The sequence below is a fragment of the Melopsittacus undulatus genome, chromosome 9 (genome assembly GCF_012275295.1).
Source record: "Melopsittacus undulatus isolate bMelUnd1 chromosome 9, bMelUnd1.mat.Z, whole genome shotgun sequence".
Classification (NCBI taxonomy): Eukaryota; Metazoa; Chordata; class Aves; order Psittaciformes; family Psittaculidae; genus Melopsittacus; species Melopsittacus undulatus.
Genome location: NC_047535.1, coordinates 12,709,920 through 12,727,284, shown reverse-complemented (window position 1 = coordinate 12,727,284; position 17,365 = coordinate 12,709,920). Strand labels below are relative to the sequence as shown.

General features: G+C 44.1%; 1 protein-coding gene across 5 annotated transcripts in view; it reads right to left on the bottom strand.

The window, feature by feature from the left end:
* Positions 1–17,365, bottom strand: part of NEO1 (neogenin 1) — a 194,145-nt gene continuing 176,780 nt past the window's right edge. For 4 of the 5 annotated variants that reach the window (XM_034065994.1, XM_034065995.1, XM_034065996.1 and 1 more), the window contains exons 21-28: positions 13,886–13,954; positions 12,823–12,970; positions 10,873–11,111; positions 10,150–10,242; positions 6,964–7,122; positions 5,421–5,675; positions 4,966–5,102; positions 1–3,033 (exon numbers count right to left, since the gene is read on the bottom strand). In XM_034065994.1, the coding sequence (XP_033921885.1) occupies positions 2,950–3,033; positions 4,966–5,102; positions 5,421–5,675; positions 6,964–7,122; positions 10,150–10,242; positions 10,873–11,111; positions 12,823–12,970; positions 13,886–13,954 (1,184 nt within the window). In that variant the 3' untranslated portion in view covers positions 1–2,949. Of the gene's footprint in view, positions 3,034–4,961; positions 5,103–5,420; positions 5,676–6,963; positions 7,123–10,149; positions 10,243–10,872; positions 11,112–12,822; positions 12,971–13,885; positions 13,955–17,365 lie in introns of all 5 variants that reach the window. The other variant, XM_034065997.1, reaches the window with a different exon arrangement.

Below are 17,365 nucleotides of genomic sequence, written 5' to 3'. Positions count from 1 at the left end.
TGGGATTGGATTAAAAAAAGTGTATTGGATGACCAATACAAAATCATAAACATGAAGGTATTAAAAAAAAAAAGCCATCGAGTATACAGCAAATACTACAGGAAAGCAAAGAAATGGTACAGAAAGGCAGACATCTACAGCAGTCCTCAAAACAGTCTACATGAGAATCAGAAAACAAGATACAGGTTTGGTTTGATTCCCCCCACATGGCTGAGGGAAGCTGTCACTTACCAGCTTGACTATGACACTACAAGGATACACAATGTCCTGAATTGAAAATCACAGGATATGTAAGAAAACATAGCATTAAAATGTGAAAAAGTGCAATACAGATTGTACATTGAACTGAATGGGTTTTTTTTTCCTTTTTTTAACCTTAAAAAACCAACTTTGAACAGTTGTTTAGCATTAAAAATATTCCCCCTCCCCAAATTCAATGACAGTATTAACATTCATGGTGTTATACAGAAGGAATATTCACAAAGACCCACCAGCTAAGAACACTGTGTATGTAGGATGGCATTTCTTTGGGTATAGGTAAAAAATAGGCAAAGGAAATCATTCCCCCTCCCCCCCCCCCCTTCCTTTCAGGACAAGGTATGGATTTTAGTATTTAAATACATATTCTATAGCTTATTTTGCCCTGGATTGTATTGATTCCAATTCAGTTCCAAACATCATTTTCTGGGTGGCCCATGGTGCTCTGATTAATTTCCTTTCCTCCCCCCTCAATAAAGAAATCCAGCAAATGTCCTAGAAGTGATGCCACAAGGAGTGCAGGAACAGAAAGGATGTAAAAGAACAACACAAGCCCTGCTGCTCTCTGGGAGGATTCCCTGGCTCTCCCTCCTGCTGACAGCGACTATGAAAACAGGCCCAGAGCTTTCGTCAGGTGGATGAAAGGACATAAATGAAGCAAAGACAGCATTTCCTCTTCCTGCTCTAACAGGTCGAGACATCCAGCAGAGATGCTGTGGACTACAGCAGCAGCACCTCTCACCTGCAATGCCTTTTACCTGTGTGTCCCAGCTCCCACATCTGACTGCTCAGGAGGAATCAGTAAGTTCTGAGCTTCCTTTCAGCTTAAAAGTGAAATGGCACACAAGTTCCTCAATTAGCTGAGTGCATTGTCTTTTTCTACCTAAAATCATCATAGAATAGAATAGTTTGGATTGGAAGGGACCTTTCAAAGCCCATCCAGTTCCAACCCCTGCAATAAGCAGGGACAGCTTCCATTAGAGCAGGTTGCTCAGAACCACATGCAGCCTGGCCTTGAGTGTCTGCAGACATGGGGCAGCCACAGCTTCTCTGGACAACCTGTTACAAACTGCCCAGAGACAGCTTCTTGGGTTGGAAGGGACCTCAAAGCTCATCCAGCTCCAAGTCCTGCACGGGCAGGGACACCTTCCACTACAGCAGCTTGCTCCAAGCCCATGTGTTCAACCTGGCCTTGTTAAAATGACTAAAATACAGTCCCTCTTTTCAAGCCAGGAAGAAAGTCCCTTTTTCCTCCCCTCACACAGGAGTTCCCTTGTATCTTCCCTTTCTGGAAAGGAGCTCTGTGCCCAGCACCCCAGCCACTAACACTGGTTTTCATCTCAACTGGTTTCAAAAGTGTAAAAATAATACATTTTTGCCTTGCTTCTGTCTCTGAGGAATCCTTGAGAAGGACTCTTTGTTCAAATGGCCTGGGCCAGAACTTCAACTGAGTGCACTGGGAACATCTGTAGTGTTCTCAGAAGTACAATATCATTTAATGCTGATGAGAACAGGTCCCCATAGTCAAACCTAAGCACTGCCAGGGAGGAGCTGCTGCCTCCCTGCTCAGTGAGCTCCATCTACACTTCAGAGCTTCATAAGGTGAACTGTCCACTACCACCAACAAAACAGAGCCAAAGCAGGCTGTAGTGTCATCTGAATACAAGGATTTACCTTATTTTACAGGAGGAATTAGGATTTTTAATGTTTTTCAATGAGACTCACTGCAAGTCAGTAACCAGGGACACAGTATCCTGAAGGTCCAAGTAAGGACATTACAGAAGATGCTTTCATTTTCTTCAGTCTCTCGGGTCCATGGAGAAAGACAGGAAACCAACAATAATGAAACCTCCCACTGGATCCCCTCCCCTTCCCCAGCTACTTTTCCCCCACTCAAAATATTGAAACGGCACAAAAAGCGACAAACAAGCCTTTTAAATTACATTTCAATTCAAACAGAGCAGGAATCTCACAGTGATGAGAGGAGGAAGTCAGGCTTTTAATAATTATAATATAAAAATAATAAAAAAGCTTACAAAGAGCAGTGCAGCATCCCAAAAGGCCATGGATTAACTGCCAGAAGGGGACGTCAGAATACGCAGGGTAAAAAACAAAACAGAACAACCCACACTGGCAATGAATTTCCATACACAATAGAACAAGCAGTCAAACTTCAGTCTAGGCTGTGGAAAACAACAGTTTCTTCTGTTTCTTCTTCTTCCTTTTTTTATGACAGTATTTTTTTTTCTTTTTATAAAAAAAGTTAAAATAAAAACACAAATAAAATTGTACATAAATGCCAATGTCCAACACTGAAAAGGCAGGGCAATCACACCACTGAGACAAAACCTGACCAGAAATAAAACAACCCTCAAGTCCACTTTCTTTCCTTTAGTCTGGATGCTGGAGCTGAGCCTGCTGCATCCCACCCTGCACGGTCTCAGCAGGTCACTGGAATTCAACTTGGCAAAGACTTCATTGCAGGATGATGACAAGAAGGGTCATCGCTTTTTGACCAGCTGTAGCACAAATGCTGGTTGATTCCCGTTTCCATGTGCTGTCCCTCATTCTGGTTTTCCTTTTTTTTTTTCCTTTTTTTTTCTCTTTTTTTCCTCTGTACAATTCCTTGTGTTCCAAGGCTGAGTCCCAAGACTTGTGACACTGTCTGGAGTCATGTCCCGGCGAGGGCGGTCATGCTGTAGTGATGGCATTAAGGTCCTTCATAAGTCCTTCCAGGTGGGCCATCTCTTTGGTCAGCTCATCCGGTTCATAGTTCTGTGGGAGATGGAAAGAGTGACTGAGAGGGTAACCTCTTGTCTTTGAAGAGGGACAGAGCCAGAAGCAAGAAGAAACAGTCAGTGATTCTGGAGCAGATTGTGACCCTGACACATGAATAAGCAGTAACAGATTTATTGACAGTTACAGGAATTAGTAACTTGAAACAAGTCTCTATTTTAAGCACAGATCTCTTTGCAGTAGTGATTCATAGTTTCACTGACTTTTTAAGGCTGTGACCATCTTATCTGTTTTCCTTGTATCAATTCCTGCTTTGAGATAACAGCTTCCTTTGAACCAAAATAGGTATTTTAGAAACATCTTCCCAGCTTACTTGGAAAAAAGGTCAAAGGAATCACTTCAGTAGGACTGCTCTGAGAATCATTTTGCTTTGCTAAAATCCTACTCCATTTTTAGCCTCAACTCTGTAGCTACAGCTATACTGAACAGCTATCATCGTTACCAGTTAGACTTGATCACCTCAAAGGTCTTTTCCAACCTACACAAATCTGTGACTCTATCCTGCCATCACTGCATGGATGTAGATAGTTAGTTACCATGAACTGATTCATCCCAAAACCTTTCCTGAGCCGGCCAAGTCTTACCCAGTACCGTGTGGTTTTCAAGCCCTTATGTAAATTCTCGGAGCCTTTCTCCAAACACTCTTTGCTCTCTCAGCATCACTTCCACAGGAGGCATCCAGGCTGCTTGTGGTATTTCAGTACCAGCTCTGCTAATGCCAGATCAGAACCTGCTTCATAGTTTCTGCTCTGTAGGTTTAAAGGCCATTATTAGACCTTATGGCTAGAGTCTTAATATTCAGGCTGCTGCAGAGCTGATCGCAGACAGTACTTATTAATGAAGAAATTTATTACTGGCCATAACTAAGTATTACAAATTTGATGAATAAACAAATGACTATGTTTTTGGTACCAACTGAAGAAAAAGAATAAAGTAGGAATGACAACAAGACAGAAGGGCAGAAGTACACCAAATCAAGGCTGCATGCAGAAAGAAAAGCAAGAGGATGACAAACGGAAAGGGCAATAAGGAGACAAGGAATAACAATAATGATCAGCATTTCCTGTGGCAGTAATGCAGTAACATTTTGCTTGCAATTTGAAAGGAAAACAGCTCTTCCAGTGCCTGATGCCCAACATATCTCCTTTTCTTAAAAGCTGCTTCCAAAGAAGCTCAGCAATTGGATGCGTTTTTCCCCCAAAACCAGAACACTCCTATATGAGTATCTAAACCCAGATTTGGGGTGATGGCTCATCACCCTGAGGTTGAAGCTCATTTTGACACTAATGCTAACTCTTCCAGCTGCAGTGACACTCTGGCTGCTCTGCAGCAGTGCAGCAACCTGCAGCTGCAGGACTTTCAGAGGATCCAGGCACAGTATGCTGGCAAACCCGAGGGAAATGACTGACATCTCCAAGCCAGCATGGATACATCATCTTCAGCTGTACAGAGAGCAAAAGGCACTGTTGGAGGCCTTCAGCTCTGCAGACAAAGATGCTCTTTACATCAAGAGAAGCAGGCAAAACCAAGACATACAGGGCACTATAGCTCCAGCATGGAAGCCCAAGTTGTAAACCAAAGCTCCCTTTGGAGCTGAGTGCTGTGAAAAATGCAAAGACTAGGTACTGTGTAACTGGGAATGAAGGTATGCTCTTAAACTTTCAGATTTAGAAAGGACTTGAAAACTGAAGTGTTTATTCTCTGAATTTACTGCCTTGCGTACAAAGTATTTGCACTATGGTTTTGGATATGGATTAACCAAGCACTTGGTGGAAGTCAGAAGACTTGTTATCCTTTTGACAGTCTCAGTGCAGACATCACTAAAGCTTCCAAGTGTCACCTAAAGACAGATTCCCCACAGTTTGATCAGCACTGCCAAAGAAAGCCCCTGGCAGTGTTAAGAGTACCTACGCTTTCTGAGTCCTCAAGCATCCTGGTGGTCTCCTGCACATCAGGGGCACTGGGAACTACCACGGGCATAGGAGGTCGAGTTCTTCCTAAAGTCCCAATTGATGCAGTCTTCACTGAGTGAACTGGATGGGCAGGAGCTTAAAATAAAGTGTTACACAGTTATACCACACTTATACCAGATAATGAATTGTTTTGCCTACCCAGAAAGCTCTTGAAAGTAGGAGAATAAAAAGGATTCTATTAGAAGAAAATAAGCGCTTCAAATTATGGAGTGCCGAGTTGACATTTTGTCTCATTTATCTATGTAGATAAAAGGGCCTTGAGGGACAAAATTCACCCCAGCCTCCAGGATATTTCCTCTGATGCCCAGCTCTCCCCCTCACCCTGTAGGAGCTTCTCTCTTTTCCTCAAAACCCCCTTTTTGTCTTGTGTCTTGCCTGCTGTTCCCTGCTCACCTTGCTGTGTTAGCAGGGGTGTGCTGGGCAGCGCAGGGTCATACGTGGAACCAGCAGGTGGGATGGCTGGCACTGCAAAGCTCTTCAGCGGATGGGAAGGACGGACATGGGCTGTGGGCAGGTTCTGAGCCGAGTCCTCCTCTTGTGTGTTAGCCAGGTAGGATCCTGTGGTGCTTTCCAGGTCCTGGTGGTCAGCACAGGTCTGGGATGAGGAAGCCGGCATGGTGTCTGTGCTGGGTGTGTTCCGAACAGATTCTACAACACACACAACGTGGAGAGGTTTCTTTAACAGAAACACCCTCCGTGGGCAGATGAAACCAGGAGTGTCTGCAAGTACCTTTTCCAAGGTCACTGCTAAAAGCTAAGAAGTGAATTCACATATTAACCATCTGTGTAACAAATGACACCAATTCTGTGTAACTGCTCTGTTCTGAGCTGAACGACAATGACTGTCTAATAACAGAATAAGCTTGAGGACTGAATGATTCCATGGATACAATACCAAATCAAGATGTACACTGAAACAGCTACACCAAGTAAGACCTGGAATAAACAGCATGAAACACAAATCTTACTTTACCCTGGAGTATTTCACAGGATTGGCCTTCTTAAACAGGTATACATAATGTGTGCTGAAAACCCAAACTGTTCCTGAGATACACATGAAATCCCTTTACTTACTGAAAACCCTTTACTTGCTGCCTTTATTTGCTTGTTTTCATCAGGCTCCACTCTGCTGAATCTATTGATCTAAGAAAACAGTGAGATGGTGTCTTGAATTGAGGGCTTTGTGATCCTGCTTGGACCACATGCAAGGAATGATCTGGACTGTGAGAGCTGCCACTTCAGGAGTTCAAAGAGAACAAGGGAAACCTCCAACTTATGACCTGCCTGGGTATTTGCAGCCTCCTGAAATTGCTTCCATAAGGAAACAAGTTGTTGGCTGTGGCAACCTTAGTTAAAATGTAACCTTAAATTAGAGAAGCTCAGAATTCAGTTCATCTCATGATGTTACTTACGTGCAACTTAGAAGTACCCTTGCACTGGAGACATTACAAGAACTACAGCAAATGCCTGGGCTTCAGGCCTGAAAATCCTGCATAGGAATCACCACAATCCTCTGTGCTTCAGGAAGATCAATCAAAGTCAGCTCTCAGCAGCAAAGGCTGGATTTTTGTCCTCTCTTGGTTTTACATGAAACTAATTAGAATAAAAGTTGTTGTATTAAGTAGATTAAATTAGACTTAATCTGATGTTTCAGACTCCATGGCTGAAGGCTCTAGAATAAGGAATCTTCCTACTTGAAGCTGTATATAAAACATTAAGCTTCCTTTTCCAAGGACATCATCACCTATTACAACATCTGATCTACACCACAAACTGTTCACAGAAAACCCCGTCAAGAGTTTGGTCTGCACTTAAAAGCCATCACTCTGCCCCTCAGGGCACACCCCAACAGAGACCAACCAAGTGAAGTGTCAGGCTTTGATTTCCACTCATTGTTCCACTACAAGCAAGATCTATCTGCTCATTAATGTCTCACCTGTGGAATTGGCCCTGTCTGAATGGGACATGGATGTGCCAATCGGCCACGGGCTGACCTGGTGATGGAGATAGCTGCGAGTTGGAGAAGCGAGGCTGCCGGAGTGGAAATGATGGTGAGGGTTATCGAGTGAATGGATGGGATGAGCACTAATCACAGCTGTGAATGAATACAAGACAGAAAAATGCTTAACATACAGACAAGCATGCATGTGTACTGAAACACACCACATCCCTCCCATCCCCACCAAGCCACTGAACAGGGGAAGCAGACTGACAGCGAGTAAACCTCAGCAGGTTCACAGTGACACCAAAATGACCTGTTTCAATCCCAGTTTTCCAACTCTGCTCCAGCACTTCAGCTCCCTCCCTGCCAAACCACAGAATGGCAGCAGCTCTGGATTCCAAAGCAGAATCTGGAGGAAAACCTGTGAAAAGCCACATCCCCAGGAAGTTCACCCTCCACCTAAGCCAGCTTAACCTGCTGGGCTTTGCCAGTAACTTGCTGGGTTATCAGACCTACATCACATACATCTTTACAGGTCAACTTGTACCACCTCTCCTAATGAACATTGTGATGAGCTGTTTCGAGGAAAAGTTTGCATGAGGAGCTAAAATGTGGTGTGATAAGAAGTTGTCAAAGGAGGAGCTAACAAGACACACACCATTACTGTGAATTACACTAAAACTGAACACAGTAAATTACCATAATTTAGAATTTAAGAGGTAAATAACTATGCTTGAAGAGTGGGAGGCAAAAAAAATCCATAGGAAGGTCTCTGCAGGCAGTCTTTAACACACAAAATGGTCCTCCTGCCTTCTGCTTGCTGAGAAAGGCCCTCACATGCCAGTCACAGTTTCCTGTGGAGCTTCTGCAAAAAGGCATCTACAGACATTACATTGATGTTTCCACTTACTATAAAATAGAAACCTACAGCTGGAAGCCCTCAGAGCTTTTGCAAACAGGATAAAAAAAAAAATCAAAGTCACAAACCCAATCTTCAGCCCTCAGGCACCAGAAGACCTTACACATCTTTCCTGACATTTAGTGCATCATGCTAACCTGTCACAGCAAGCCAGCTATGTCTGCTTCTGGTTTGTTCCTTCTGGACAAGGCAAGATCTAATAAAGAGGGGGAAAACAGTGGTTTTCCAAGCAAAGGCAGCAGGGCTGGTATCACAATGAGAAATCAAAGCTGGGGTTTGCGCTGCAAGGAAAAAGTCATACCCACAACTCGATCTGCAGCATTATCACATCAGCTTGAGTACAAGCAAAAGGTAGAACTGCAATATACCATCTCCCTAAAATATCTATCACCACTCTATCACCTCTCTCAACTGTGTATCTTTTCACCCGAGGTGGGACTAAACATGGAAGATGCTGAGTATCTTTCTCACTGCATAACGCAGTATGAGGAGTATTTTGCTACGCTGTTTCTATGGAGCACTTGGCACCTTTCAGCACCAGCTCCTATATGGGTTTATCTGATGCTCTGTGTATCTAGTGCTGCATCCCTCTGAGAGAAGAAGCACTTAGAGGAGTGTAAGGTAAGACTTATTACAGTCTGAACTTGTTATGGGGTCACAAAAGCCTGAATTCAACATGTTTCAACACCTGGCATAGGACAAGAAACCACCAGAATCCAATAGCTGCAATGCCCTTTGTTAGATACCCGTATTTGACAGAAGACAAGCTTTCAAGAAACTAATGAGAGTATCAGTGTAAAACTGCATCCTCCGCTCCTTCCTCATACATGTAAAAGCAGGAGAAAACAAAGAGCATCACTACTTATGGTAAAACAAAAAGAAAATCTTTACAATCTCATAAAACAGCTGGAAAATAAGGAAACAGTCACAGATTCACAAAGTGAGCTAAGCAGGTCATCAGGACACCTGAAAAAACACAAAGAGGCCCTCTAAACCAAGTGCTCACTTCAGATAAATAAAGCAACAAATACAGCTGAAACACGCTGGACTAGTGTGAAATCGTCCCACTTAACACAAAGGTCAGGGTAGCAATGACCTGGCTACAGGGATGACCACGACCATGGTGCTCAGGGAAGTCTAAGCTCAGACTAGCTAAGCACACAATGATTTTGCCTCATGATTCTGTCTCTGCATAGTAATTTGGGTGCATTTTACCTGTGTTCTCCTGTCAGGGTTCCCAGCTGTTTGGAGGTCTAGCCAAGTCTTTTTCCATTTCAGAGTCATCATTGAAAAAGTAGATACACTGTTTGATTCTCATAATTAAAATCTATATCTACTGCCTCAACAATATTTCAGTTCAGCACTTTTGCTCAAATCATCATTAAGGGACAAGAAAACGCAGAGATAAGAAATAAAACCCCAGATAACCTCTTCATTTAAGAGTATGTTCTGCCAGACTCACAAAACCTCAGCCTCTATCAGTGCTCTAGTCATGTTCTAATCAACTTGATGACAGACACATCATGGAGCAAAGCTAAAGTACACATTGCAGGCTTTTGGTAGCCTTTCCAAGAGATGAGTATATTACTCCTTCAGAGAATCATAGAATAAATCATAGAATGAATCACGGAAGGGTTTGGGTTGTTCCAACCCCCTGCCGTGGCCAGGGACCCCTTCCACTAGAGCAGGTTGCTCCAAGCCCCATCCAACCTGGCCTTGAACACTGCCAGAGCCATTCCTTCTGCTTGGCAAATTAGGGGACTAGCTCCCAAGCAGGGATGTCTTGCACTGAAACATGCAGTCATCTATCCGATTCTCTCTTCCTAATTCACTACTTCAGCATCATTTCTGAAGCTGCTCCTGAGCCACTATGGGAAGATAGATTCTCAGAGGATAGATTCAGACAGAGAATAGTAAGCAGGAGATTCTCCAGATATCCCTGTTTAATCGATCATCTTTCTCAGTGACACAGGCTCTCCCCTAAACTCCACCTTCAGCCACACTGCTGGAGAGTGGAACAGTTGGATGCATTAACTAACTCTTTCCCACTTTTGCAGCACACCTCCCCTTGCTCAAATACACCTAATCCAGATTATCCTTTTAAGAGTACCTTCTTTGAACTGTTCCACTGCAGACACAACAGAATTACTTAGGAGCAGTAAGCAGGAAGGCAGTATGTGACTGTGTGTCTGTGCATATGGTATCAAGACGGTTGGGTGCTCCCCATTTCAAGCCAGCTAGTAGGTGGGCTGTTGACTTACGTTGAGGTGGTTGAGAATCAAAAGGCATCATCATCTTGGGTCTCATTCCCCTTCTTCCTGCCAGTGTGGACATGCTATCCTCTGACTCATGCCCTGAAGGAAAAACACTGAAGGTTATTTACCACTGCAGCAAGACTTCTGTGGTACCACACCAGACTGTTTCAATCCTCCTCTCTTTATTTCTGGGCTGTCCTCTGTAAGCAGTTCTATGACTCATAACTGATAAAAACAGCTCTTTCATCCTTCACAAAAAGGTGGAGAAGAGGACAGTTAGGGTAAAGATTATTGGGCACTGGAGAAACTCTCTGGGCCATACTGCAAAAACAAACCTCAGGCAGCAGCTATGTGGAATGAGCAGCAGTGCAGAGTCACATGTTGGGTACGACAAGTTAACCATTCCCCAAGTGAAAATTCACCTTTACCTCAAGAGTCAAGCAGTAGCTGGTTAAAGCACCGAAAACTGATTGTGTGTTTGACCACTGAGAGAATGTCACATGTGTCTCAACTATTAGTACAAAACACTTGCTAGATGACTACTATTTGGTATTTACCAAGGGATAGTCATGGTTTAACTCTTGGGCACTCAACTTTCACACAAAAAGTGTGATCCATTCTTTTCAGAGAGTCCTATAAACTAGGCACAAACCCAATTCACTACTTGGAAAACAAGAGCAATTTGTCAGTAAAGTGACTTCACCAGATACAGTTAATTTTAAACCTCACCTCTGTAGGAATTCCGCCGTTGATGGATATTGCTGTCCATGGAATTATCAACTGGGGTGATGTCTTGGGAGTTGCGAGGGATTGGGGTATCGGTCATGATTGGATTGGGATCTGGAGATTTATCGATGGGTTTCAGCTCCAGTCTTTCATGATGGATCCAAAGGTCAGGAGGTTTGACATCTTTGGAGTTTCCTTTGTACTTGTGGGACCCATTCACTGATTTGCAGGCAGCTCGTTTCCTTGGGAAGGGAAACAAATGGAATGTTCTTAGACAGAAGCTTCATTTCACTTGTTGGAAAAGGCAAATTTGCCATGTGATTTCCCTCAGATCTTGCATCCTGCTGAGCAGGAGCTGCCCACTGGGCAGGAAGCTTTGAATTTTATATATAAGCACATCTGACACCTCAAAGCATATTCTGCAACTCTGGTGCCATGAAATTTGTCTCACATGCTACACACGCTGCAGAATTGTGCTCTGCAGTCCGAGCCTTTGCTACCAAAGTAAAGTTTCCAGTACTTGTGCTTATTAAGAGAATATTCTAAACAGGAAGGGTACATCCATCATGCTGTGCTCATACTCTAGGGTGTATGACCAACCTCAAACAATAGCTGTGGGAAGAGTGTGCAGAGAGCTGATTACCCCAGTGGGATGGTTAACTTTGAAGATTAATGACAAGAATGCTCATTTCACTGCTGCTCAGGACAGACGCATGTGACTGAGGAGCTTTTTCATTGCTGCTGAAGAGCGGCAGCAGCAAACTGTGAGGCAGACATGAGACTGGGTTGGATGGGGCTTGGAACATTCTGCTCTAGTGGAAGGTATCCCTGCCCATGGCAGGGGGTTGGAACAGCATCAGCTTTAGGGTCTCTTCAAGCCAAACCAGTCTGGGATTATGTGATTCTGTTTGACATGCCGTGCAGAATTCCAGCGCCTTCCTTCACACCCCCTCTCTTTGGATCCTGGCAGTGATGGAGGAAGGCATCCCTTCTGGGTAGCACATTTCCTAGAACTGGCTAACATAGGACCAAATCCTATTTTGAAAGCTATCAATGAAGTGATCTGCAGCCAGATGTGCTCCTGACACCCTGCTTTAAGCACTGCAACTACAACAGATCGGAAGTTTATTCACTGGTTGTAGGCTGCTGCACATAAGAGAGGTGGCAAGAGGAGAAACAAAGGCAAGAGTTCACAGGGTTATTTCTGCTCTTTGAAAACAAAATGCCATGACTCTTGCCCTCTCCCAAGCATATCCCCCAGTTGCTCAACCACCACTCCCATATCCTTGCTCTCCTCTCTGGAAGGACTTGCATTTTTGCAGGATGGTTCACCTTCAGCAAAGCAAGTGGACATTATCTCCCAAGCCTGGCTTTTTATCACTTTCTTAAAGCTCTCTTTTGCATTACAGAGTCTTTTCAAACTTGAAATAAAAAAGCTTTCAGCTCTCTTCAGTTCTTTTGAAAGCACACGCAGGAACAACCTCGTCAGGAGCCTATACATGGAAGCATTGCTGCTGTAGTCTGAATTCAGATGCTCTAAATGAGGGAAGAATTCAGATACCCATCCATATTTTGAATTTTGGAGCAATTCTCTAGGAGGTCCAGCATCAGACTCCAATTCCACTCCAATATCTATCTAAAAACCGGGTATTATCCTGCACAGCTCGTAAAGCAACTCTACACCATGAAGTATATGCTAAGAACAGAAGTGAAGCTCTGCCTGTTGAGCTCTCACAGCTCTAAACAGAAGGACTGGGTAGTGTTTGGAAGCACTGCTTTAACCTTCCTCAGAGAGGGGCAGCTGCAGGTATTCGTGAAGGCATTGCCCCAGCTTGCCTCTCAACTCTTGATGGTTTGTGAACTCTGCAACACTGATTAGGGAATACAGAACATCGCCATCATCATCACCACCACAAGCAGGACAACTGTCCCAATGCCACCCCAACAGCTTACTTCTTTTGGTGAGAAGTTGTACGACGGGTGCAGAAGACGGCGACTATCACCACAATCACAATGGTGATCACTCCAACGGACACAATGATTACAAGGAGCATGTTGCTGTCCAAGGGAGAGGTTGGGCTTCCATGGGGACTGTTACTGCCTGGAAGAGTTTGAGACGAGAGAAAGGGGTTATTTTTCATGTAGAAAAAAATCCTCATCAAAAGCAAGCAGAGCCCAGCAACTTCTAGAAGCTGCATGGAGACCCCAGAGCAGCTTTCAGTGTCTGAAGGGAGCCTACAATGATGCCACAGAGGGACTCTTCATCAGGGACTGTAGTGACAGGACAAGGGGTGATGGGTTCAAACTGAAACAGGGGAAGTTCAGGTTAGATACAAGAAAGTTCCTTACTGGGAGGATGGTGAGGCCCTGGAACAGCCTGCCCAAAGAAGTGGTAAATGCTACATCCCTGGCAGTGTTCAAGGCCAAGGTGGATGGCGCTTGGAGCAACCTGCTCTACTGGAAGGTGTCCCTGCCCATGGGAAGGGGTTGGAACTGGATGATCTCACGGTCCTTTCCAATCCAAATGATTCTGTGATTCTATGATCAGAAATCCCCAGAACTGGTATTGGTGTTCTACAGTGGGCACCCTCCTCTGAAGGACTCACATTTCATGTAGCACTAAGAAGGAATGCTTTAGGGCAAGGCTTCCACAATGCAGAGTGCTGATCAGGAGAAGGATTAAGATGACTTTTTTAACTTCCTACTATGTTCTTCCTGAATTAATTTCACACTTGTGCACTCCAGCAGCTATTTAAAACCAAACTGGGAACACAATCTGCTTATCGTGCTTCAGATTGAAACGAAAATGCAAGCAATAATATTTTTTTCCATGTATCTCACACAGCAGGCAAGAGCAGTACGACAGAAGTAGGAAATGATGTCTTGAGTGGGAACAACTATCACCATGGAGAGAAAAAGTTCCTCGAACAGATGTAATGAGTACCTTCAAGAGGATATGGCATCACTTGGTGAAACACCAAAAGACACTGTGTTTAGACTGAAGAACAGCACTTACCACCCAGCGGCGGTTTGTAATCTGGTCCTATGTCCACGGGGCGGCTTCCTTTCCCTGCAGACCCTGAAGCTGAAAAGGGGATGAGGGGGTAATTGTATATACATATATATCCACACCCATACACATAAACACACACTTGAGCATCACTAAGGTAGCTCTTTTCAAACTTCCTCCTTTTCCCTCCCCTACAGCAGGATTTGCCTTTGAGTAGCAGCTGTGCTTCTCCCTCAGAGCCACTTCTTCAAAAGAGCTATTTAATAACCAGTTTCCCACATTACTGTTTTCCCAAGTAAGCTCAGGAGTCTCTCCTGTTACTCATTTTAAAAACATAATCAATAATATTTGCAGTAACACACAGGTTATATTGAGGCAAATGGCTTTGCCACACTTGTACAGTTAATTATCTCAAAGCAGTAATTACATGTTGTTTTTTTCTCCCAATACCTAATTACAGACAGTGTGGAAGACTGGAAATAAATGGAGGATCAAAATCAGGGGCAATCCATAAAAACCTGCTTTCAACTTCTCGTTCTTTTCTGTTCATGTCACCTTCACCACAAGTGACAATGAGGCATCACAAAATGGGTTTTGGTGAAACTGGGGAGAACAAATCTGTTTCTAAGCTTTAAGTTTAAAGGCTGATGCTGGAAGTAAACCCATCTGTACCTCAATAACTACAAACTGAGGCAAATTACACAGCTCCTCTTGAACCTTGGCTACTGCTCATGGGTTCCTCAGTGCAAGAGCTGACCTCCCTGCTGAGCTGCTGTCCTCTTGGTACTCTAACAGGTATTTCCCCTGCATAATTCAGCTCTAACTTAGATCACTTGCTGCTGCAATTCACCAAGTCACGAGCTTGCCTCTAGTGTTAAGTCAGCTGAAAGCTGCCTACAGATAAAGATACACAAAGCCCTGGTTCTTCCACTTCTGTGTTCTCATTAAACTCCATTAATGCAAAATGACCATGAATGAGGAAAATACTACAGGAGGGGAAACGTGTGGCAAGATGGAAAGAAGGCATTCCTCTGGGTACAAGAATCCATAATCCTTTGGCCTGTTTTACACTGTTGCGCACAAAATCCCCCAAAATCAGCAAATTTGGCATGTTCACAATGAGGAGAAGGAGTTCTCTCAGTTAAAAATCTATCCTAGTCAGGAAGTGGTAAAGGATATGTACCAAATGGAACCTGAAGGCAAAGCCTGTAAACCGCTCACTGTGAAATAAGGACAGTTGGGAAAACCAGCAAAAGGAACCAGGAAGAACACTGAGTAAGCCCTGAGAAGGGCAGTAAAGAAGGAATCCTAAAGGGAGAAGTCAGATGTAGTCTACAATAAATTAAGACACAGTGCAGGACAAATCTAGACTTTAAAAGACACACTGCACATGCCAGTCCAGAGAGGATGAGGCCTGCTCTTCTTGAAGTCCTGGACTAATCATTTTGCTGCAGCAATGAACTAATTCAAGTGAATTTTAAACACCTTCTATTGGATGTATTTGTGCCTGCAGGACCAGATAACTTTCACTGAGAGGATGTGAAAATCAAACAACCCTAGATGGGTTCTCTGAATTGCTGAACCTTGGAGCACCAGAAAAGCTGTGGGAGAAGGGGGGGGGGGGGGGCAAAAAAAATAACTGACAAAGGACAAATAGATACCATATGCAATTCTGGTGCAGCAGGTGGAGCCTCAACATAGGCAAGATCGCGGCAAAGGTGGCTGATCAGAGATGGTGCCACACTTCATGCCCATCTTTCTGTTTTATTAGCACAGGTATTTCCAAATACACGAAATGTCAGGCCACGAACATGGTTGGTAACAGCAGCTATGCTGGCACACTGGATATAGACCTCCATAAGACACTTCCCCGAATGCCTGGTTAAAAATAGCATCCTAAAAAAAAGCCATGTGGCACTAACAAGGAGATTAACAACAAATTCACTGATAAGAATAAGAATTGTGAGTGTAGTCATTATTCACAAGGGATATTTCTCATGAGTACTGCAAAGACCTGTGCTTGGCCACGGGAATTCAATATCCCGATAAACACCATGTCAGAAAATTAAAATCATTGCTCCTGAAATTAACAGATGACCTAAAATAATGGAGGAGATAACAAGATACAGTCACCTGCACAGAGCAGCCGGGATCATGCAGTACACATGGGTGTAGCACACTGAGTTGGTGCAGTGTATCATGGGGTCTGCTCTCTCTGAACCATCTATATCCTCACACAGGCAGCTGCTGCTGTCATATACCCCCATATGTGTATATGGATGACAAAGGACATAAACCATATTTAAATGATAAAAACATAAGAAGACAGCAATAGGGAGGAAGCGGTGTTCTGCAAACAGCTGTATTTTCAAAGGGTGTTGAGAACAACCACCTGTGGCAGCTCAGGGAGGCCTGACGCTAGCACTGACTGTGTGATGACTGTGTGGTGTCAGCACCTGCACACCTCTAAAACCACCAAGGTAACTAAAGATAAGCAGTCCAGGATTCAAACTAGAATGAAATTCAGGTACCTGGAATACTGTGTTCAGCTCTGGAACCCCCAACATAAGGACATGGAGATGTTGGAGTCCAAAGAAGGCCATGGAGATGCTCAAGGACTGGAGCAGCTCTGCTCTGGAGCCAGGCTGAGAGAGCTGGGCTGGGGCAGCCTGGACAAGAGAAGACTCCTGAAGGGGAGATCTGAGAGCAGCTTCAGTGCCTAAAGGGGCTGCAGGAAACCTGGAGAGGGGCTTGGGACAAGGGCCTGCAGGGACAGGCCAAGGGGAATGGCTTTAACCTGCCAGAACAGGGGAGACTGAGATGAGCTCTTAGGCAGAAGCTCTTCTTTCCTGTGAGGGTGCTGAGGCGCTGGCACAGGGTGCCCAGAGAAGCTGTGGCTGCCCCATCCCTGGCAGTGTTCAAGGCCAGGTTGGACACAGGGCTTGGAGCAAGCTGCTCCAGTGGAAGGTGTCCCTGCCTGTGGCAGGGGTTGGAACTGGATGAGCTTTAAGGTCCCTTCAACCCAAACCAGTCTGAGTCTATGATCAGGTATCCAACCAAGATGCTTCTCACTACATAATTCCTGAAACCAGGGACCATCAATTTAGCCTTTAAATTCTGGGGAGCTCAATACCAGCTCTGGGCTACAGAAGTGTCAGGAGAACAACGTAGCTTAATAAAGAAGAAAAGTAAGGGAGAAGAAAAAAAGACAAACCACTAAGGCCAGAGTCAATTCCACTGCAGCTTTGTTTCTTCCCATTCTCAAATAACTTGCCTACTACTTCCTGAAGGACACAATCCTGCACTTCGGTGGTACTGTCACCAAACAAGCTCTTCTCTCCAGCTTGTCTTCTCCTATTCTACATTTAACCTACTGCCAGGATCTATAATCCATGAGAGTGTTCTTCTAGGAATTCTGAAACAAAACTCTCATGGCTTTTAGGTAGAGTTTTCTGATTTATAAATTAATCAAATTGTTACTAGAAG